We start from the raw sequence: 23,548 nt of genomic DNA, 5'->3' as shown, positions 1-23,548 counted from the left end.
TTTTTTTTTAATTATATTTGGTGAATTGACACGTTTCCGAGTCGCCCACCCGGGGGCGGAGCGGACGCTAGCAATCTTGTAAGATTGCCCCACTTCTGGTGGAAGAGATCGAGTTTGTCGCTTGTTTTTGCAATGTGTTGTTCTTTTTGCAGTTCAATCTTTATCATTTGCAACACGACCATCGTTGATGGCATAGAAGACCTGAGACGTGATTTGTGAATGTGATCTTTAATAAGCGTGAATAAAAGCATGGCTATTTTTGATAAGTCTTTAAGAAAAAACCAGCTTACTTTGTTCACGATTATATCTATTCCGTATTCCTGTTTCAGGTGGGATAATACTTCTTTAATTAATATTTGAGTCTTGGGACACTGCCAAAATAAATGAAGGATAGTTTCCGATGTTTCGCTACAGAAGGAGCATGCATTATTGTTTACATAGTTTATATTGTGCAGAAACTTATTTGTGGCGTATATTCTGCTTATTATTCTATAATGAAGAAATATAAAATATGTATATGATGTTGCCTTCGATATTTGTTCCACTGTGCCTTCAACGAACTCGCCAATATCTGTAGTCCACTTTGCTTTAAGACGTAGATTGGACTCTTTGTTAGAATTCCGCATACTTCCAACAAATGCTCGATATGCTAATTGGGGAAAATTGCTGGTATTGAATACCTGGTTAATTTTGTATGGGATGTTTGGTTTTATTATCAACGATTTGTCTATTTCTTTTCGAATCTCTTTTGGTAAGCTTCGAACAAGGGATGCGTAACATAAAAAGTTCATACGTATGCCGTAGGTTCTTTCAACATCTTGTCTTGAAAGAATTAATCCAGTACGTAGGTTATATAGATCTCCTATAAACCTCAGGCCTTTATCATTCCATTTCTTTATAATAGTTGTTCCGTACTTTGTCCAATTTGAGAACCAAATGTTTTCCGAAGCAAGTTCCTCTATTGATGGATAATATTCTTGATTAAACTGAACCCATGCATCTATAAGGTTCAAATAAAATGGATTTGTTGTATTTCTTTTACATAGTTCTAACTTCTTATAACCATAGGTTAACATGCTTTGTATATCTGGGAGTTCTGTTCTAGCAATAGTAGTCCAATCTGCACTGGAGATCCACATGCGCTTTAACCATGTTAATTTCATACTTTTAATGAATGATTGTAACTCAATCATGTTTAGTCCATCCTTGGAATAACTTTGTATTATTTTTGTACGCTTTACTTTATCATTCTTTCGTCCCCAAATAAACTCAAAAAATATTTTTTCTAGTTCTTTTATGCGTTGTTTTGAAGGATTAGGCAGTGCCATAAATAAATAAACAAGTTTCGAGAGCAATAAGGTTTTAAGTACGCATATTCTACCAATCGGTGTTAGGCTTCGCCTTTTTCATTGTTGTATCAATGACTTAATCATGGGCATCTTTAGCTGTATGTTGTTGTCTGTTACATTAGAAGCATCGTCGGTTATCTTAATTCCAAGTATTGTCATTTCTTTTACAGCTTTTAGTGGGCATTCAGGATATATTTCTTGATCTTTCAAAGAACCTATTTCCATAATGGAAGTTTTCTCAACATTTATTCTTAGGCCTGATTGGGAACCAAACTTAGTTAATTCTGTCAGGGAACCGGCAATCGATTTTTCTGATCCGTCTAAAAACAATATAGTATCATCCGCGTACTGACTTATCCGTATCTCGTTTCCCTTTATGATTATCCCTTGTAATTCCTTTGACTTTTTAATTTGTTCAGTTAGGATGGAAGCTGCCAAGTTGAACAGATATCCTGATGCAGGGTCCCCTTGCCTTATACCTCTTTTTAGATGTATTTTTTTGCCTACACTGTAAAAAATATTGACTAGCCCCTCGTCAAATGATTCTCAACGCTAAATGTCGGGGGTACAGACTAGTTTTGCATCCTACTTTTGACACACGCTGCGAGCCCCTGGCTTGTTTTGTGTTCGTCAGATGACAGTTACCAGGTGTCGGTTAGTTTTTACCACGTCCCAAAAATAGCTGGAGCGTTTCTGCCTTGTTTTGGAAGCAGGTCCTCGTTAATGCTGTGTATGATAACAAAGTACCTAGTAACAATAATAACGAAAAACAATGTCAAAACGAGGGCGGCTTGTTTAGTGACGATGCTCAAAAGAAGCATCGTCTTGTTCCTACTTAACGAATGAAGCTCAAACTAGGTCAAAACTAACGTATTGCTCAACCCATAGTCAGATGACCAGCAGATCCTACGCCGCCCAATCCAGTCATCGAATTTGCCAGCGAATTCGTTTGAAGACCATCATATTATTAAATATCGGTGGTCTTCAAACGAAATCCCTTACCAGTTTGATGACGAATTCATCCGGCCCATTCCAAAAACGCTCAAGATAAAATGAAAGTGTATTTCTGAAATAATGTGCTTTCTTGCAATGCACCTTTCGTATATCAAGCGAATCTTTCACTTCCAGCGCCCGTTTACAGTTATCAATCGAATCAGAAGCATGCACATACCTATCGATAGATCTGAACCTAAGAACACAGAAGACATTTTGTAGAGTACCTGTCTGAGCCTATGCAGTGGAGCCCGTGAGCCGCCCAACCGCAGCTGCCTCATGAACTTGATGATAGGTCTGAACCTCAGATTGGCCAGAGCTTGGCCGTCAATAACCAGCTTATTTATATCCACAGTTGTAGTGACTTAGGGTTTGGAATTTGCCAAACCTAAGTTTTGATTACCAAGAGAAGTTTTGTACTTCTTGCACTTGCCCTTTCTTCATAACTTTGGCGGAAATCGTCGTAGTGAAACTTCAGTGTTCCGTTAGCTGTCGGTTCTTGAGAGAGTTGGCCAGGCCGGACACCGGGGGCGGCTCCACAACTTTCGAAAAATTAAACCTAAGTCCTATTGCACTGCATGGAGAGCAATTCATTTAAAATCGCTCTTGTTCCCCCCCCCCCCCCCCTCGACAACTTTGCAAACGTCTCTGCGCGATTTGGTTGAGAATAATGGCTTATGGCAAGTCATTGAATCAGAACGTCGATCACTGCAGGTCATATATCGGCAAGCAATTCTTCATAACTAGACACTGCACAAATGGAAACGATACAGGTTTGCCCAGTGATAAACACTCGCACTGCACAGACTCGCGCACCCCCGACCGAACGCGGCACGGCACAGCGCAACAGCTGGCGCCGGGAAGCCGGGAACGCATTAAGTGAAGGATTCACAGGTGCGCAACTTTATTGCGAACAATAAAAACCTACCGCAAACGATTAAAAAAAAAAGTTTTAGGGCAATCGAAAATACAAATGTATTGACTTATAGAAATAAAATTGTCATTCACCTTCCAAATAACCCAACAATTTATTTGCCGTAAAAAGTGTCTGGAAATGGAAAGTTGCTAACATGATTCAGCAAGTAGGGAAACGCAGCCGCTACCTGGCGAATAATCTCAGGCTGGTTTAGTGACGAGTGCATTGCTACGGCTTGTTCCTCAACCTTCACAGATCACTATGACAAAACTACCCCTAGTATTTTGATCATCCTGAGGCTGGCTTTCACCTAATAATTTGATGAGGGTCTTCCTCGTTTCGGATTGAGGCGAAAACAAACGTCAAACAACCTTGATAGTTAATTCAGCACTTCAAAACAAAGGTACACCTAGGGTATCATTACAATACCGGATCATAACGATCTGGATAGTTCTCAGCCTGTAAGCTAACTAAGCGGTAACTAGTCAAGTGGTAGGTACCGGAAGCATTGACAACCTGGTGACTGTTTCGAGACCCTTGTTTTGACACATAGCTCGTCAATATTTTTTACAGTGTAGATGCCCGTTAAGTAGAATTCGTGAGTGATTGTTCTCGTTTAGAATATAACGATTTGACTATGTATTTCATGTAAGGGCCAAAATTTAATTCGTTTAGTACCATCTCGAGGTACTTCCAATCTACTGATTCGAAGGCTCCTTCGAAGTCTGCGGCCAATATCACCCCAGGTTTCTTGTTAATTTTAGCCCAGTGTATCACGTCTAGCACGAGCCTAGTATTTTCTCCGATATATCGGCCTGACGTGTAAGCTGTTTGGGCTGGGCTGATTACTTTAGACATTATTGTTTTTAATCTATTTGCTACGGCTGTTGATATAATTTTATAGTCAGTGTTTAGTAGTGTAATAGGTCTCCAAGCCTTGGCTGAATGGAGTGGTTTTCCTTTTTTGGGGATTAACGTTATCATACCTTCGCGATGTGTATTTAAACCCCGACCGTATTTTAGTGATTCTGTAAGTGCTCTGTGTAAAAATGGACCTATTTCGGCCCAAAAGCAGCGGAAAAATTCGACAGGGAATCCGTTTGAGCCTGGCGTTTTCCCCTTTTTCATTGAGCGTAGCGTGTCTGTAAGTTCAGACATCTGAATGTCAGCTTCACTGTAAAAAAAGTTTACCAACTAGTTAGTTATCCGGCCACTTTTCACTAACCATAGGCGTGTAAGCAAAACACGCATTTCATGACTAAGTGTGTTTTCAATTACACGCAAAAGGTTGAATAGCGTGTTTTGAAACACACCTCCTAGTTTTCGAATATTTGCCAGGTTACTAAGATAAGCCGTGTAAGCGTGTTTATTGACTATCATCGGTGTGTTTTGTTAATAACTAGAGACGTGTTAGGTAACACATGTGTTTGTCACACGGCCACTTTTCACTAGCTATATGCGTGTACGCAAAACACACATATTGCGTGTTAGCTAACTAAGCTGTGCGTGTTAATAAACTAAATGCATTTTTGAGAACAGGCGTGTAACTTAACTAATGTGCGTGTTAGTCACCTCTTTTCACAGCCGCCCCCCCCCCAAAAAAAAAAACGAATCGAATTAAACTCATCAAACATGTTTATTCAAAACTGCATTCAAGCTCCTTTCAGCAAGCGTACAACTGCATACAGTAATATTTCTCTATTGTACTAAAAATGAACCTAAAAAAGTAATCTTCTGTAGGAAACTGCCGAGCGGCAAAGGCGCTCCGTTCTAAAGTTACGTTCTAAGCTATATATAAACGATCAAGGGTCAGGGTCTGATTCTACGACCACCCCCGCCTGTAAATCCGCACCAGCCATTGCACCAAACAGTCTCCAAATACGTATTAGAACATTTAAAAAGCTTTATTTCTGTCGTAGAGGTAAATGAAACTGCAACAAAAAGGCAAAAATTCTCTGACCGAACAATTGTGGCTCATATACCTACACAATTTTCTTTGACAACATATAGATGCAGTGGACATAAACCAGTCTGTGATGTGATGCACTGATGCAGTGGACATCACATAAATCAGCACCGCACCGCGTGCACTGCCTGAGTGCCCAATGAACTATTAGGTACATTTAATTTATTGTTTAAAGTTAAATGCAGTCTTAACCTGCAATATGTTCATTCTTCAGTCGGTCATAAATACTTATAGAAATCAATTGACAATCAACCAATGAACAGTGCCTCCACACTGAGAAACTGAAACGCCAGCAATGCCTGCACTCATCTTCACCATAATCACTCACCATACGAATAAGGATGAAATCCATGTCCAATAATCCATATCATTTCACTGTCTGACTTCATTTAACACCACACCAGCTCCTTATGCCACGCAACACTTATACGCCACAGCAGCTCCTTTATATACCACATCACAACGCACACGTCCTCTCCCTTCTCTGACTTGGCACAGACTGAACATGGCGGGCGCAGAGGGGCGCACAAAATGGCGATTTTTTTTTCAATTAACTAAGGTCTTTGTAATGCTACAACAAAAAGGGTAGTAAGAAAACTAAGATTGTGAATTACAACATGCGTTTGATTTGTTGGCTAACACGTTATCCCAGAAAAAAAGACAAAGGAAGCATAAACAAACATGTGTGTCAAATAACACGGCATGGTTTGCACGGATAATATTTGTCGGCTTACAATGATGTTAGCTTTTCTGCTTCGATGAAATGGATGTGGTGTTAGGTTGCAAACATATGTGTTATCTGACCCGTTTTTTGCAACAACGTGTGTTTTAATACTAGATTTTGCTTGAAGAATTAACTAACTGGTTTGTTAGCATTTTTTACAGTGTTCTAACGCCTCGTTATCCATATTGTTTAGTTTATCTCTAATATTACTGGATATAAATGTTTTATTTGGGTTTATTTCGCTATTTGTACTGTATTTTTGTTCAAACATGTTTGAAAAGTTCTCTAAAATTTCTTTTGCATCTGTGATATTTCTCTCACCGACCTGAATGTATTGTATATTTTTTCTATCCGCATTTCTTTTTTCTAAAGAGAGAAAGTATTTCGAATTCCTTTCTCCTTTCTCGTGCCAGGATACTCTTGATCTGACGATGAGTCCGTCTATAAGTGGACGCCTTAGTTCCTCTAATTCATTCTTTAGTATGTCTAACTGAACAGAGTCGTTTGCCTGGCCAGAACTAGTTAACTTTTCTTCTGCGATCATTATTTTTCTCTCTAAACTTTTCTCTCTCTGCCTCGTGTGTCTTGCTTTTTGTTTTGAAAACTGCACGGTTTCTCCTCGTAACATCATAAGCAATGTTTCATAAAATAAGCAATCGCTTATAGTAAGCTGAATTTCTTGGTATTGTGTACTGTCACTGTAAAAAACCTCTTGATAGACGGGCACCGCATATTGTTTTAGCGTGTGGGTAATGCATGCTTTAATTCTTTTTACATATTCTTCATCCTTCAAATGTGCAGTGTTAAGCTTCCATATTCCATTACCCCTCTTGTTTTTGCTTTGGATTTCTAGAGTAATCATATTGTGATCGGTGCGATACCCAGGAATGATGTCAATCGAGTTCAATGAAGTTAATAAGCCTTCGGAAACAAAAAACATGTCAAGGCGTCCAGCTTTCAGTGGGCTTTTTCTGTACCATGTGTACTTTTTGTCCTCTGGATGTGCCTGCCGCCATGCATCAACAAGTCCGTGCTTATATGTGAGGTCTAAGAAGGTTCTTTTGGCTCGAACGTTATTTTCGCCAGCGTAATTATAAGAATCTACTTGAGGTGATATGACGAAGTTGAAGTCCCCACCCATAATAATATGTTGTGCATCAAATTGTTCTAATGTATTATTAAGCTGTCTGTAGAGGGAGAATAATTAATGTTTAGTTGGGAAAAATGAAGTTACGCGGTAGTAGGTATATTCTTCGATCATGAAGCGCGTGCCCACATCCTTCTGCCTATGCATGTGACACATTAGTATGCATTAAATCGTATAATCGGCTCTAACTGCTCATCCTTGAGCTGCTCTGCTCGCAAGTCCTCGGCACTTAGCGGTTTGATTCCCATCTCAATGACGGTACAATCCGACCGAGTGCACGAGTCGAGGTCGATGACCACGGTCACTCTTTGGCTTTGCCCTTCTTTCATTGCCCTCCAAGACAAACGGCTCAGTCCATCCACGTGCGGTATTTCGGGCCCCGGGCGATGCCGCACCTCGAACTCGAGCACGAGCAGCCTCATTTGGGTTCCGTTGTGGCCTGGAGTAGGTATCCGAGAGCGCTGTTGTCTGTGGTCAGTATGAAATGCCGACCGTCAAGGTAGTAAAATAGCTTCTCAAAGAGCAAAGACGACTACCAGGCTCTCTTACCAGTATAGGCTGCGGCAGCTCGGACGGCGTCAACACCCGGCTAGCGTAAGCTATATAGGGTGAGAGCCATCCTCAAACTCCTGATGCAGCGCCGCTCACAGTGCTCGTCAGCTTGCGTCGGTGTAGACATGAAATGGATATTTACCCGAGAAGTCGGGGTAACAGAGCACCGGGCTCCCACATAAATACCGTTTTAGCGCCTCAAAAAACTCCCTACACTCCTCGGTGAATACAAAGGTCACGTTCTTCTTCAGTAAGTTCAGTAGGGGTCGTGAGAGGGCCGCAAAACCCGGTACGAAGCGCTTGTACATAGAAGCTGGCCAAGCCTACGAAAGCTCTTAGCTCTGTCCATAGATAACATGAATCTGGATTGGACACGAAATCAGCCTGATGCAGAATGGGGCCGAAAATTTTGGAATGGGGAATCGACTGTTTTTCTGTGAAAACCATCTCGTTTTGGCTACCACTTGAATGGCAATAACTTTTTTCGACATTTTGATGTTTTTTGCTTATATTTCTTTAAAAATAAATATAAAAACGTGTTTTATTAGAGCCGTATATTGCAACATTTACAAGTGGTTCATCAGATATGCAATGGTCACAAGACGCTACAACGAGTGGAGAGAGGGCGAAATAAGCAGACAACATAAAACATAATGACTAATGAGCATGTTCGTCTCACGCCTGAAAGGGTACGCTCGCCGTTTTCCGCCTTCTCCAGGCTGGGACACAATTCAGGGGCGGCGGATTCGGGGGGGGGCAGGGGGGGGGGCAGCTGCCCCCCCCTGGCAAAATCGTGGGGGCAAAAGTATCTTTTTGCCCCCCCCCCCCCATAATTTGTGACAAAGCTTAGACAAGAAACCATATACCTGATTATTCTGTTCGATCATCTGAAGATGTAACCAGATGCCTATATACTTTCATACGCTGCCTTTCTTAAATGGCAGGCGTTCGCGTTCAATTGAAGTTTTCCTCTCTTCAACCTATTTTTGGAGGCATTATAACGTGACGCAGCGGCAGCCCAGGCCTTCAGTGACCGCTTACAGGGGCGACAGATACGGGGTGGCAGAGGAGGCATCGTCCCCTAATAAACTTTTGGAGGAGGGGCAAACGTATATTCTTGCCCCTCCATAGTTTGTGCCCTAAACATGAGGAAAATTTCCATAATCTGATATTGCAGCTATGCGCTCCTACAGTTTGTCCAACGGTGCCTTTTGAATATGTGTAAATGCTAACCATTTCCGCTTTATATCATTTTTTGTCTTTTTAGATTCGATTTAGAGATACTTTAGGTGTGCAAGAGACGCAACTCATACCTTCAGTGGTCATTTGCCGCTATTTTGTACCTACATAAATGCCAAATCGCAAGCGAGCGGAGACGGAAGGGCTAGCCATTCGCTTGCGGGTAGTTAGGACTGATGAGCGCTCATAATAAGCGACTCCCCTGATTTTTTCAAGCGCAACAGTTTCCAGCGCATAAAATGGTAAACGCGGAGGTCGTACACATTGACCACATTGACCAATGCACGGTATGGTATGACACCCAAAGGCCAGTCATCAGAGATCTGCTTTGGGCATTCGGAGGCTTGTGTGGGGCCAGTGTTAAAACTGGATGTTCACAGTTCAGTATCCGCCTTATTTCAGTTTTCACTATCAAAAAAGTAAAAATTAATGATGGAGACTTTTGAGGGTTAGGGCACTGATCATTAGTGGGCCCCCTCTGTCTAAAGGCTGGCTATAGAATAAAGAGCATCAAACACGAACAGTAGCGGCGGAACACCTTCAATTAAGGGGGGGCACTGCCGACTTTTGGTTCCATTCTTTCCTTGCAACGCCCATAGGGCTAACGTTAAAATGCCAACATCAAAGGGGTGCACGCCGCACGGTGCCCCGGGCCCCCGGTGCCCTCCCCGTTCCGCCGCCTATGAACACGAAAGTAAAATCTAAGGCATTTTGGAAAAATGAGTATGCCCCGCAGCGTCCGATAACTACCACCTTCCAGTGGGTCAAGCCAACGGGATCCAAGTCTATAATGTCACTTAACGATAGCACTAACCATGTCTCACTTTTGGTTGAAATCTGTTCCGAATGGTTTCGGCCACAGACTGGCTGCACTGAGGTCGTTTGGTATGTGCAACTGTAATTAAAGCCACCTGAGGCGCCCTGACACCAGGCTGAAGCTGGGTTGGAAATGCTTCGTCTTTGCAGATATCACTGGCCGCTGATTTTCGAGTGCCTGAACCGGTAGATGTCGTGGCAAAATTTGGTGTGATAATTTGGACCTTACCGCAGTCAGCGCACCCTAAAGCCCTAATAAAGAAACGCCCCAACCAGAGCTTCTGGATTCTCGTTCCAGTCCACCATTCTTTCACCCCAGCCCGCCGCCGCGCTCCCTCACCTCAGCCCTCCGTTCCCAGCTTGACGAGCGTTTGGGCCTTAGTTAAGCCTTGCTGTAGGCTTACTGTATGTAACCCATCGAGACAGCCCGTCTCGGTGATCTTATTTGGCGAACTACTGACTTGGGGAGGGTTTCTGGCGGATCGCTGTCCCAATAGGTTTAGATGCGACCGACTGTCTCTGAATGTTTGAGCGGTCTCCTCCCGCTGTGAGCTAGTTTCAGTTGATATCTGTCTCAGAAATACTTTTTAAAGGAAGGTTAAACGGAAATCGAACGTAAAATGAACAGAGGAAATGGTAACGAGTTACCTCATTGCAAAGAATAGCGCTCGCCTACTTCAGAAGGTTTGGCACCGACCGTTCTTCAACATCTGATATGCGATCGGGTTATGGCACAATTTTTCCCATTGGAGCTTTTTTCTAATACAGCAATACGAAAAGCGTTACATCGTCCACTGGCGGATACAGGGAGCGGGCATTTAAAGCAAATATTTACTCCCCCTCCCCCTGGCTTCTGCATCGCCCGAAATAGACAAAACGTACCTTATGTTTCCTAATAAAAACACTTTTATCAGATTTTTTTTTGCTATATGCTGTTCAGCAGTAAGGAATCGAAATCCGAGGAGTTTTTGGATTTTGGACACTTTTTTGAGGGGTATGTCCCCTACAGCGTCGAAAACGCCTTTCTGGATCCGCCTATGACATCATCTCGACTGGGATCTTGCCCCCCCACGCCAAAATCGAATCCGCCGCCACTGGGACACATCGAGTACGTGCATAGCAGCGCCGGGCAACGCAGGTGGACTTGATTTTTTCCCGACAGACGGGACCGGGCGCTGCTCTGCAGTGGCGGTCGTTGCACTGCTCGCACTCCACCATTGACCGGTTCGGAGTTAGTTGGTGGACGTCCACTGCAGGAACCGTCCTGTCGCCGTCAGTGCTAGCTAGTGGTAGCAGTGATCCCATCAGCTGCGCCTTCCGACCAGCCATGCCTGGATGGTGCGGGCCCTCTTGTGCGGCTGCGTCTAAGTGGGCCGTCTAGAGGTCCACCGGGACTCGATTCTGGTCAACATCGCTCGTTTTCCTGGCAATGATACGACTCTCTCTGTCTCACATTGCACTCCAGGCCGCAGCGCGAGGGCACCCGCTGAGGTGGCTGGCTGACAGTCCTCGGAGAATCCTCCAGTTCAGCAGGGAGTTCTGGACGGCTGAGCTGTTGCGGAGAGAGGCGGCGAGGGCGGACTGGAGGTCGTTCAGGCAGAAGACTGTTTAGAGAACAGTTGCCTTTGGTTCATGCTACATGTCGAAGGAGCAATGAGCAGGATAGTTTGTTTTCCGTCCTTGGGCTTCCTACCTTACCACCATACGGGCGTCCCAGCCGCCCTAGCCACTCCACGAAGCTGTTCACTTCGGGTTCAGATTACATCTACGGTTGAATAGTCTCAATCGTATAAACGATCCTCTTTCTCGATGCCACTGGGCGGGCAACTAAGCAGCCGACCAGCCAATGGGTGACGGTCTTCCCTCGTCCGATTCCTCGCACTCAAGGCACGCGTCGTCTTTCTACAGTCCGATGCAGTGATTGTAGGCTCCTAGCGTCTAGTAGCCGTTGGAAGCCGGAAGGTCTAGCAGCTTCGACGTTCTTCTGGCGTAGAGGGTAAGTTCACCCGACGTGAGCCATTTAGAGTAGTTAACGGGTTTTCTCTAGGGCTAGAGCCGTTTATACCAGTGCCTATAAGCGTGCGTCTGAGTCTGTATCTCGCCGACCGCAAAGCGCAAAAGCCTAACTCTGTACATGGCTTACTCTGGCGCTCGCTCGCTTGTTGCCCCAAAAGGTCTTCTATGTATATTGTATTAGCGAAGCATTCCAATGATGGATTAGTGTCAGCTTCTAGTCAATCACAATAGTAAAAACATATAAAACTCAAGCACACACACGCATACACATTGTACTAAAATACCAAAGCGCTAGTCACATGTCGAGTTTAAAAGTCGTAAAAACTCCGCTTTAGTTCGAGAGCCGGTGGTGGCAGGCGGCAGGCGATTCCAGGACGAGGCCGCTCGGTACGACAAGGCCCGGCGCGACATGGACAGCCGGTAAGCCGGCAGCTCCAGTACACCGGCACACGTTGCCCGCGTTGAGCGCTGCGATACAGCAGCTCGCCGAGTGAATAGGGAGCGGATCGCCTCCGGAGCGCAAGGGTCACTCAGCGCCCTGAACACAGTGGAGCAGTCACGGTGGACGACAAGATCAGCAATGTCATGCCAGCCGAGGGCTCTCAACACCGGTGAAATATGTTCAGAAACCCGCGCTCCGGAAACGACCCTAGCACCAAAATTCAGGATCTTCTGCACCTTATGTACATGACAGCGAGCGGCCCCGCCCCAGACGGAGAGGTTGGGTTCACAGCCGCCGGCGGTGGCATTGCGGCACAGTCTGCCTTTTAGGGGCTGGTCAAGACACTGCACAACGCAATACGAATAAGAAGCCAGGGATTTGCTCAAATCAAACTATAGTCACATCTGCAGTTCGCAAAAAGTATCGAACACGTGTTTGCGGACATGCAAAGGCTGCAAGATGTAAGGGTTTGATACTGAGTTGAGTTATTTCATTGTTGAATTGAAATTAGTCGATTATTTCTTAGCTAAAGTAAAAACTAACATTTTTTCCAAACATTAAACAATGCACCCTCACTAATTTTAAGCTACTTTGTGAAAATATTTTTATGACAAATTAATGCGAATGTTTCATTGAGCAGTGTGTGCAAAGGAAGCGCATTATCAGCTATGCAGGAAAATGTTAAAATCACTGGCAAGACCTGAGTTAAAGCCATTCGAATATAAGTCCGCACCGAGTCAGCCTTAAAAAATGCTTATAGGACGCACGTCATTGCTGACGCTGAAGCTGACTTGTCGGAACATCAAATCCAGGCCTCAAATGAACACCGGCCGAATTACCCCAACCCACCGGCCAAAAAACCCTGCTAGCGGGGTAATTTGACCGCTTTGCAGACCTTTGTAAAACGTCAATATCTAAGTACAAGTAGCTAATCTATCATTTTCAGTTTATTGTACGGCAAAGTAAAATGATTGTGACTGCCAGCGTTGAGAGAGTGCAGAAATATGTCGCCAATTTGGAGATACAACGCTTTCTAAAAAAAAACGGCCAAGTTGCCCTATCCTCCGCTACGGTTAGAGTGACCACACACTGAGCTCAGAGGTAATTAGTTGAAAAATTGAATCGGCAGGAACACCGCTTACCACACCCAGCGCCCTCTACGACGTGGAAAACGGGCTGTCAGTCCCAGCACTTACCTCAGGTCTTACCTCAGTGTTCAAACAGACCCCCATCACTACAGCAGAGCAATGCGATCAGCCAGGGCCCAATGCTTTTAAAAGGTAGCGTAACGCTGGACTCGTATGCAGAGCAATGTTTCTGTACAATACCTAGACTACGGTCAGCGGGCGCGTCCTCAGAGAGCTCTGTGAGCCAGCGCATGGTTCGCATAACCGGTATTATAGCTTCAGGAAGCGAAATATTGCAGTCTAACGGATAAATGTATTAATTAGCAGTAAAAGCATCACATAAATATGGACTCGATGAGGTCTACTACACCATGATCATCATATCCGCCGTGAATCAGTCGGCAGCCAGCGTCACCTGTTGGCGAGATTGGAAAGGTGAGTCCCTCTCCCCCCCCCCCCCCCCCAGAAACAGCTGACCAGTCGGCTCGGTCGGCGCTGTCCCCTCCCCCTCCCTCCCACACCAACTAACGCCGGTTGATCACATATCGCCCACGCTCCCCTCCCCTTCAAGGATACAAAAGCATGTTTAGGTCCACAAAGTACCGCTCCCGCCCGGCCGGCTGCCCGGGGCGAGACGGAAGAAACGCCTACTGGCCGCGGCCGCCCAGCGACTTGTCCATGAACTTCTTACGGGAGAAGCAGAGCCACCACTTGGACGGCTTGCCGTCCTCGGTGCTGAAGACCTTCTCGGCGATCCGCAGGCCGGTCTCTTGGCGCAGCTGGGTCAGGTACTGGCGCATCTGGTCTGTGGAACACAGAACAGACCTGAGTAACAAACACACAGGGAGTGCGAGAGTGACTGATCTGTTACGTGACGAAATGGATGCGAAATAAAAGTGCTTCTATACCGCGTAGCTAAGCCTCGGTCACGATAAGACAGATGCCGTAATTGCTAAAGTAGAATATGATCCACACAATGTGAAGGAGCTGACGAAATTTTATATGGTACAACGTTTCTTTGAGCATGATTGTAATTAATAAAAATGGTAAAGTTGACCTTATGCTCAAGTCATAATATCGGATAAATTCATTAGACTTCTTTCAATGAGTTCCTCTGATATTATGAGCATAAGGTCATTTTCACCATTTTCATTGACCTGACTTAACATACAGGATGAAAGTAACAACAGAATGCTCACTGCTCGGTCTTCTTAAAACGGTCCCACTCGGCTTCAGGAGCCATGCCTACGCCATACAAAAGCGAGGAGATCGACGAGGTAAAACAACACTCGATCACTTCCATGGCATGTCACTAGCAGATCCTACCCACCGCGTCGGTCATCCAGGCTCGTCTGACTGTAGCTCAGTCCGTACAGCCCCCTCCCCCTGATGTCATCCCATCCCACCGGCGGCGCGTGGGCACTGACCGGCCTCAGTATCGTCCTTGGGCTTCCCGTAGACGGCGTTCAGCGGAAAACCGGCCTCTCCGGGAATGTCGAACCGCGAGATGGCCAGCGTGTACATCTCCTGCAGGGCGGCGTTCTTGTTGGCGCACTTCTGCAGCTTCTTCAGACACTCGGTGATGTAGAGGGTTAGGTAGATGAGCGTGCGGTCCGCCTCGCTCTGAAACAAACATAGCGGCACTCAGTGACCCTCATATGAAAAGTGCCACAAGTATCAACCATTACATAACTTGCACAGTAATTCAGCACTATTACCAACCAGGTGTTTCCACATGCAGAGTCTGAAACTGAGGAGAGTTATCCACAAATAATAAGCATTTTATTGGTAAATCTGGTAAAAGTCCTACACATACCTTGATCTCGTATGTCCTGAAGAAGACATTGGCCTTGAAGTATCCTATTGCCTCGTCAATGATGTCTGCGTCTGTTGCACGTGGTGCAGGGCCTCGGTACTGGGTCCGCACTGGCAGCAGGGCCATGTTGGCCACCAGGCCTGGTGGGCTGGTGTACTGAGAGTGGTAGGCCTGCAAGACAGGCAGCCCATGGCAACCATTAGTAGCATCTAGTACGAGTCTACATATTTTCCGCATTTGCTTGAGCGTCTCAATCTACATTTATACAGCCATATCTAGGTAGGTAGGTACCTTTGCCATATTTAACTAACAAACATGATTAAATATCAGACAGGATTTGTATTTAAAAAAAAAACTAGCCTTCACAGTTCACAGCCCTATATTTATTACCTAGGCATGTAAGTGTCTAGTCAAAAATCAACTGAAATTGAAAAAAACTTAATTTGCAGAAGCCATGATACATTATTACAGCTAAGATACGTACCGGCATGATAAGATATTGACTGAAATGTGTGACTAAGCCCAAGCCCAAACTAAGCCAACAATCCTATCTTCCAGCTCAGCAGTCGCATAAAATAACACCGAAAAACAGCAAAAAAAGCCCGAAGTCCCCGAAGTAAGATGATCGAAATACGCCTCAGGCGCGCCACTTTTGGTTGTGGAATATGTAAGTGTTCGGAATTTGGCTTGTGACGGCTCTAGCGTCGGTTTTTTCATGGTAATTTGAAGTTATATCAGTAAAATAAAGCGCAAAGAAAATTAATGCTTTTTGGGTCATCTTGTACTGTTTTGATGCCTTGAAAAAATTATTGTATTGAATACTTTCCAAAAAAGAAACAAAATACATTAATTGACGTCATCAAATATGGCGTAGCTCATATCCAAATCCTGCTATCGAACAGGACTGAGGGCGAGGCCGGCAGCCCCTTGCTGCTATCGCTGCTATCGGCTTCCTGCCTTCCTGCGCTTCCTGCATCTCTGCCCTTTTTCCCCCGACACCGCTCATCACGTTGATGCAGCTGGTGTTTCCCAATATCTCAAGTCTCGGAGGGTCAGAATATATACAAAATATTACAATACCACTTACAAATGCGAGGCGTGTGACATTTCAAAAGCTTCCGTCGATAACGTCAAAGCTTCCCCATTGCCCAGGGTACCGCCCGCTCGACACTCCGTGAAACCTCGGAACAATGAAGGAGGCATCCACCAAATACAGGCGGCACATTATCCAAACTCATATATTCTGGAGGACATTGTACAAGCACGGCTCCAAATCTGGCGAAAATACGGCGCTATATGTGTATGATGTGGTCGTGGCCAGTCCGGTACACGGTACACTAGTCGCGTCAGCCGGTACGCTGCGAGGGGACCCGCCCCGTTGCCGTGCCTGGCAGTACTGCGGCACATTGCGCCGTTCAGGTGCTCCCTCACACGGGCCGGGACGCTCTGTCAGGTGAGCGCCGTAAACCAGCACCTATCCATATCTCCAGCGGTTCGCTAAGGTCATATAACAACTTTGTACACACGCGCGCACACGCACCTACTTGGGCAATATAGCCCACGGACACATTAATGCATAGGCACCAAAACACGGAGAAACAAAACGCACGAGAGCTTGCTCCAGCGCACAACACAGAGAGGAAGTGGCTGGGCCGGTGGCGGGCTGAGGTGAGCGCGGTTGGTTAGTCTGTCTGCTGCTCACCACTGCCCGGCCGGACCGGCGCGGCGTCCCCGCCACCGGCCCCGAGCAGCGCGTCACTCAGCACACGGCCGGCGGTCGGCGGCCTCTCACGTGGGCACGCCGTCGCGGCGGCTGAACTTTTTGATGCGCTTCCACTCGCCGGTGGAGTAGTTCATTTGGAAGTGGGTCTCGGCCACCATGGGCACCAGGCCGGCGCCCTCACTCGGCTGCAGCGTCTCCGGGTCCTCGGACAGCTTGATGGTGACCACGTTACCCAGGTGAGGGCACGGGTTGTCTGCGCACACACGAACACAGACTCCGTCAGTGGCGCACATAGAACATGAGCTGGTTCAGCGCTAGCCAACCGAGCATCGTCGGATGAGGGCGCCCTTTTCATGGGCAATTAATATGGCGTCCGTTACTTTACTAATGTATCGTCCCTCAGATCTATTTAGCCTTTTCGCTCGTCCCATATAAGTCACCGTGATATATCCCATCTACCTTCGCTCCATCTCTTCCCTACACTGGACCCCGCACCCTCCGCCCCCCCCCCCCTCCGCCCATAACGTCTCCTACGTAGGACAGCCCCTAACCTCCCCTGACTGCTCCCCGGCCCCTCACTTGCAGTGAACAGCCCTCCGGCCTGCCCGCCACCGTCCGCTCACCCCTGGAGCCGGCGATGAAGCCCAGGATGAGCGCCTTCTCGGGCCGTGTGACCTTGTTGGCCGTACGGAACATCTCCTGCGCCTCGAGCATCTGCTCGCGGGTCAGCGTCAGCCCTCGACGCTGCGTGTTCGCCTGCCGGAGTCGCCAGTCAGTGTCACAACAGCGCGCCGCCAACAGCGCTACAGACATCGACCTCACCTTAAGTCGGGCGGTGAAAACGAATGAACGCAACCGAATAGTGGTGTTAATTCAAGTCATGACACCAAGGGTATATTGCAGTGCTACTCCATTTAGTACTACACATCGCTCTGATCATTTTGATCAGACAGTCAGAGTCGATTGATATTACAACTACAAGTCAGCAAAAGCCGCCAAGACTGGCATATGACTTGTATGAATTCAATAAACAACTCATATCTGGTTTGATAGCAGAGCTCGTGAACTTATTCTGACTTAAGCTATACTCATTAGCCATCACTGGGTGGCATTTCAAAGTGCATCTTCTACCATCGATCCCGTGTTAGCGCCAGCACAGTCCCAATCGCGGCTCACCTGCGGCTGGGCGATGATGGCCACCTGCTGCTGCTGCTGCTGCTGCTGCTGCTGCTGCTGCTGGGCGGCCGCCGGCTGCTGGCTGCTGTACTCAGCCACCCGCGGAACCAGCACGTGCTGCTGGACACGCACACAAACACACAGCGTCAGCCACGGACATCAGGACGTGTGGTCTCCACTGGTGAAACAGGCAACTACACTTTGGGCATACCTCTACAAATTCACTAGCGCCAAGTGCGGCACTTATTGGCCAATCAAAAATCCCGGGCAGGATACCCTTGGACACTCAAATCCGCCGCGGCGCACCATAACTCATTCCCGCGCTCGCGACTAGGTTCCGCTCTGGTCTATCGTCGCCAGGCGTTCAGGCCGTACCTGTACCTGCTGCCCGGGCTGCTCGGGCTGCTGCTGCTGCTGGTACGGCTGCGGCGGCTGGACGGCAGGCTGCGACGGCTCGTACGCCGGCGGCTGCGACTGGTACATGGACTGGGCGGAGACGAGCCCGGCCGCCGGCGCCGCCTGCGTCGGCCGCGACACGCCGTCTGACGGAGGAACGACCGTCAGCGGGACAGAAACGTAGGTTCGAAAATAAAATGGAGTCAGGCAGACCATAAATTTAGCTGAAACTCAAACAGGAAAATAGTTTTCCATAGCGGATCTTGTCGCCTCTACAGAAGAAAATGATTCCAGTGTCGGCAGCATTTGAGTAATGCCCACGCCCTCAATGATGCTAAGAAATTCGCGAAAATCGTTTCGCCTCTCGAAATTAAGGTGATAACTGACAACACAGTGATGAACTTATCGGACGCAACAGAAGCTGGCGCAATGCTGAGACGCAGAGCATCTCCCGCCTGCCCGCCGTATATAGAGAGTATGGTGCTGTGTGGATTCCCGGGCCCGCTGGTCGGCACAGCCGCCCACTCACTGGTGGCCGGCGTGGGCGTCGCCTGCGGGGTCTGCGGCGGCGGCTCGGCGGCCGGCACCGGCGCCGGAGTCGGCGGGTTGGCCGACAGCAGACCGGCCGCGTAGTCGGGCGTGGCCGGCACCCGCTCCTCGGCCGGCTTCTGGCGCTTGGAGGCCGGCGCGCCGGCCGCAGCAGGGGCCGGCGCCGCCTCCTTCGGCTGCTCCTCGTCCTCTGTGGGTTCATCAGGTCAGGGGACGGGTCAGGGGACGAGTCAGGGACGGGTCAGGTAACAACAGACGCCATATCTTCCTCTGATGGTCACACAGTTATGACGGGCCACGTTAGTCCAAACGCCATCAACGTCATAGCAACCCGCTGTGACTCGAGCAAGGCGCAGCTGTAGGGGGTCCCCTTAAAGGTGACGTTGTTTATGACCGCATGCATGTAAACAAATCGTGGAGGGCCCCAAGAATGAATTTTGTTCGCATTTTGCTCAATGAAGGACAGAATTATCGGCCGCAGATTTGTCTGCCAACAACCCAATTTCCTCCACCCAATTTTCTTACAACACATAACATTCATTACTGATACATTATTAAGAAGGAAAAAAACAATGCAAAAACATGACAGACTAACGCCTATAGCATTATAGGGCATGAGCGCACCGATTTGGCGCCAAAGCGGCGTCGCCAGCGCATCCCACTATGTCCCGGTGGGACAGTGTACCACCCGGCCGGCCGCGAAGCGCACTCACCGGGCAGCTTTTTCCGTTTGTTTTTGCCTTGCTGCAGTTGCGCCTGGAAGCCGATGGGCTGTTCGTTGATGTCGAGCATTTTGACGCGCCCCTCCTTGCGTCCGGCCGGGGTGCGGGGCAGCCGGGAGGCCGGGGCGCCGGCGGCCGCCGACAGGCGCGACAGGTTACTGGTGCCGGTGAACCCGCCGGAAGGCAGCCGGCTCGGTATGCCGCGCAGAGGGGCTGAGAGGGGGCGTACGGCGGCAGTCAGCACACAGACACTCTTAGAAGACGGCACTGACGACGCATACGGCCAGCACACACAGACGGTAAGGAGTAAGGACACTGTATATCAGACGCAGTCAGCACACAGACACACTTAGTAGACGTCAATAACGCATACGGCCAGCACACACAGACGGTAAGGACACTGTATATCAGACACCTCGAGCGAATTCCGACAACTATCTTATTTGTTGGTAACAAGGAACCAGCTGTGGAAGGGGGGGCGGTCAGCTGTCATGTAGCTGAAGTTTTTCAGTACTATTCCCGTTTTAAGTGTCAAAACGAAACAGATGTTAACAAAAAATACAACTAGACAAAGCAATGTATTCAAGCGTTGGGTTATTTTCGGTTCGTCGACGTTTCTCGGCTGGCTGCGGCGCTCACCGGAGTTGTCCATTTTCCGCGGCATTCCCCGCGAGCGGACCGGAACCGAGGGCACCACCGTCTTCTTCAGCTGCGCGCTGATGTCCTGGGCCTTCTGCAGCAGCTCCAGCTTCAGCGCCGCCGACTTGGGCTTCCGGCGCAGCGAGAAGTGCTTCTCTGGCTGCGGCTGATCGTCAGGGACGGGGGGCGGGGGTAAGACTTGGCTGGCGGGCAGCAAACGATCGGTAACTAACCAACGAAACAACGGAGCCCGTGCAACAAATCATAGGCATGGGCTTTGCGAGGGGAATTCCGACCCCTTCTATTGCAGTGTGGCATTTAATCATGTTGCATTGATGTGGAAAACAAATAAAGAAATCGAAAATAAATTTTGATTTAAGATGCAAGGATTGTATTACATACAATGAAATTAATTAAAGTAGAAGCACGGATCCGTATGAAGCCGAAGTTCTGTTGTGTTTTCATTAAAGCTAATCAACGAATCAGGGCCTGGTAATGTCTCATAACTTTGAGTACACACACATTCAAAACAGCACGTATGTATAACCGGTGGGCTGAAGATTGTGAGGAGCCCAGTTCATCCTGCGCCACGACACGCTCCGGACTGCCCAGTCGCATTGCCTGACTGAGAGCCAGTGTCGGCGGGCGCCCCATCCCGGGCGGAGGGACCGGGAGGGCGGCCCCGCTGGTGGCGGGGAGGGCGCCACTCACCAGCTGGCCGGTGGTGGCCGCCAGCGCCGCCCGGTTCAGGTAGTGACACTCCAGGGGCAGCAGATCGACGTCCAGTGTCTTCCGCACTGCAAACAACGCAGCAGACGGCCAACGTCAAACGGCAATCCACAAATACTACAGTGATAACACAGGCGCATACTTTGTGAGCTAGGAATTATCGACGCTGGCGAACGTGAAACTTTCGGTCTTAGCTGGTCCCACATATCCACAGAGGACAAGAAAATATGAATAAATTCTTCGTTTATGGATATTTGAAATGCATTTGTGACAAATAGATGGAAAATTGACAATACAGTGAACTATAGGAGCCTACAAACTAATGCAACGATAGTAGACAGATTGGTTAAAATTAGGCAGGCGTATCATCTATACCTTAGCAGTTACCCCCATAAAATGAGCAAAATTATCATATAGCAGAGCACCTGCGTTCCAAACATACCATATGCAGTCTAGAACACTTTCCCTTTTGGAATATATGATCACCTGAAACGTCTTCGAGACTCACCCAGCTTCTGCAGCTCCTGAATCAGGTCACCGAAGATCTTCCTATTCTCCTCGACATTGCCGATTTCCGTGTTGAAATTCCCCGTTGCCGGGAATGTTTTCATGACTTCAGCCAGCATTGATACCCATTGGTCTGAGTCCAGAGCAGCAATCTCGAGGATTTCCTCGATGTCGACTTTCCACTGAAACAAGGGTCGGATAGTCAGCTAACGACACTAACGAGTGTAGCTGATTCGCTAATATCAGTTTCTAACCGGCGACAGATTGTGTAGATTCACCAGCGCCACTAGCTTAGCAGACAGCAGCAACAAAGGGCAATCAAGCAACCAGTTTCATTAGGAACCTAGCTTGCAACGCTTTATCATCACCCAAACATCATCGGGACAGCTCAAACAGTCTCATTTCAGGGGCTCCAGGAAACTTGTATCTTTAAGCTAAAATTATGCCCAGCGCAACCGGGTCCAACATTCCTAAAACGTTGCTTCGCTGCTCGCTCCTGCGTTCCTCTGAAACGCAACTTCCATTGCTTGCAACTCGATTATCCTATTTAAACCTGTGAAGTGCTGGTGGTCTGAATTTTTCGTGGAGTGCTGCGGGGCGCGTTTGTACGCTCCCCCTACTAACTCGGCTTCTGGGTCACGTAGCACACGCGGTAAGCGGTATTAGAAAGAGCGTAATTACGAAGAAAGTACTTCAATCATTTTCAGGCCAGGTCAAATATCAAGGCCACAAGAGGTCTGCAAATGTTAAATTTCGCCTGTTCAAACAATTTTCGATAAATTGACTCATAATTCAGGAATAATAGAGCATCCATGATAGAGCTACAGTGCCACGGAAAAGTGCATTTGAAGGCTCTTTCAACGTTCTTTCAGATTTTCCAAAAAAAATACAAAGAAGCATTACCATGGCTACCAAATGCACTTTTATGAGGTACTGTAAGCTCTATTCATTTTCCAGTTATGCATCAATTTGTGGAAAATTATCAACCATCAAGATAACATAATGCATACCTTGTGATAATTATGAGAACTACAAAAATGAATAAAAGAGCATTTGATGGCTTTCCAGTACCTATCGTGGTTAGCCCACACCACCGCAGGGGCAATATTAGACTCATGAGATTTAAGGTAAACTTAATAATCCATCTTTCCAGCACAAGTGACATGTAACCATCTAACATCAAAGGGAAACCAGGGCCCAGTTCAAGTGTTTGTGACTGCCATGGCTTTCGTGGTTAAAAAGGTGGGGCTTATCCAGTGGCCTATCAGGATGGCAGAAACTCCTGTGTATGTTGACTGATTGGCCACTAGCTAAGCCCAGCCTTTTACACCGCAGGAGCTGTAGCACCAGCAGCCACAGACACTTGAACAGGACGCCCATCTTTCACCATAGCGCTAAATCGTGACACATCAACACAGTTTCCATGGTCTCAAAAATTTTCAGAGCCCACCTAGGGTATTAACATGCATTAGTCGCATGTTGTTAAGTTGCCAAAATATACATAGACTTACTTCTTCTAAGTTCCTTCTTGGAGTGTGAAGAAGTGCTAAAAGAAGCTTCAATTTTACTTGTGTTTGCAAATTTACAAAACACTCACGAATGTTTCTCAGTACTGAGACATTCAGCTGTGAGCATATCGATCCATTAATCCATGTATCGTTAGATGTTCCTAATTTATTATGAAGCCAAAGCGAAGTATCACTGTCCCTAACATTAGACATGACTCCGCGGTCACCGCCGCCCAGTAAGCACAACCAACTACGAACGAATCTGCTGCAAGATAACTGGCGCAAAACAATTTGGCTCGCTCAAGCTTCGTTGATTCACGTTCGTCAATATGGCAGTAGCTCATTTTCTATAGTTAGATAAAGAGTAACATGGAAATTGGAAAATTAACAGAAATGAGGGCAAAAGCTCTTGTAGACCAATTCTAGACACTGGATGGAGCACAACTAAATCATCGACCCAATATGGAATTTTTCGTTTTAGGGCGCCTTGGTGTGC

The 23,548-nt window shown here is 47.3% G+C and overlaps 2 protein-coding genes across 4 annotated transcripts; both read right to left on the bottom strand.

The window, feature by feature from the left end:
* Positions 1–13,580: 13,580 nt before the first annotated feature.
* Positions 13,581–15,742, bottom strand: LOC122370619 (actin-related protein 2/3 complex subunit 3-like). The gene is made up of 4 exons (XM_043346350.1): positions 15,588–15,742; positions 15,104–15,274; positions 14,715–14,910; positions 13,581–14,092 (listed from the first exon to the last, which is right to left on the bottom strand). Exons 1-4 carry the CDS (start codon positions 15,591–15,593, stop codon positions 13,935–13,937), a joined length of 531 nt encoding a protein of 176 aa, XP_043202285.1. The 5' UTR covers positions 15,594–15,742; the 3' UTR covers positions 13,581–13,934.
* A 583-nt stretch (positions 15,743–16,325) lies between these two features.
* Positions 16,326–23,486, bottom strand: LOC122370618 (negative elongation factor A-like). 3 transcript variants are annotated; one of them, XM_043346349.1, is made up of 10 exons: positions 23,056–23,486; positions 21,546–21,726; positions 21,020–21,105; positions 20,309–20,474; positions 19,661–19,882; positions 18,928–19,137; positions 18,378–18,544; positions 18,003–18,122; positions 17,450–17,582; positions 16,326–17,079 (listed from the first exon to the last, which is right to left on the bottom strand). In XM_043346349.1, the coding sequence occupies exons 1-10, from the start codon at positions 23,263–23,265 to the stop codon at positions 16,892–16,894; spliced, it is 1,683 nt and encodes a 560-aa protein (XP_043202284.1). In that variant the 5' UTR covers positions 23,266–23,486; the 3' UTR covers positions 16,326–16,891. The 3 variants fall into 3 exon arrangements, with proteins under 3 accessions (XP_043202284.1, XP_043202282.1, XP_043202283.1); XM_043346347.1 differs by having other exon boundaries at positions 18,003–18,119; positions 23,056–23,332; XM_043346348.1 differs by having other exon boundaries at positions 18,384–18,544; positions 23,056–23,332.
* Between the last annotated feature and the right edge of the window lie 62 nt (positions 23,487–23,548).

Source organism: Amphibalanus amphitrite, unplaced genomic scaffold (assembly GCF_019059575.1).
Source record: "Amphibalanus amphitrite isolate SeventyFive unplaced genomic scaffold, NRLGWU_Aamphi_draft 001150F_arrow, whole genome shotgun sequence".
NCBI classification, from domain to species: domain Eukaryota; kingdom Metazoa; phylum Arthropoda; class Thecostraca; order Balanomorpha; family Balanidae; genus Amphibalanus; species Amphibalanus amphitrite.
The sequence above is the reverse complement of the archived record's forward strand: the minus strand, read 5'-3'. Positions and strand labels throughout refer to the sequence as shown.

Excerpts from the sequence above, each read along its gene's own strand:
- LOC122370619 (XM_043346350.1), bottom strand. Across the intron at positions 14,911-15,103 it reads TCAGGACATACGAGATCAAG|AGCGAGGCGGACCGCACGCT; the intron begins GTATGTGTAGGA and ends TGTTTGTTTCAG. Across the intron at positions 14,093-14,714 it reads CAAGGACGATACTGAGGCCG|ACCAGATGCGCCAGTACCTG; the intron begins GTCAGTGCCCAC and ends TGTGTTCCACAG.
- LOC122370618 (XM_043346349.1), bottom strand. The coding sequence starts at position 23,265 with ATGTCTAATGTTAGGGACAGTGATACTTCGCTTTGGCTTCATAATAAA. Across the intron at positions 21,727-23,055 it reads CAAGAAGGAACTTAGAAGAA|TGGAAAGTCGACATCGAGGA; the intron begins GTAAGTCTATGT and ends CCCTTGTTTCAG. Across the intron at positions 17,583-18,002 it reads CCATCATCGCCCAGCCGCAG|GCGAACACGCAGCGTCGAGG; the intron begins GTGAGCCGCGAT and ends CGACTCCGGCAG.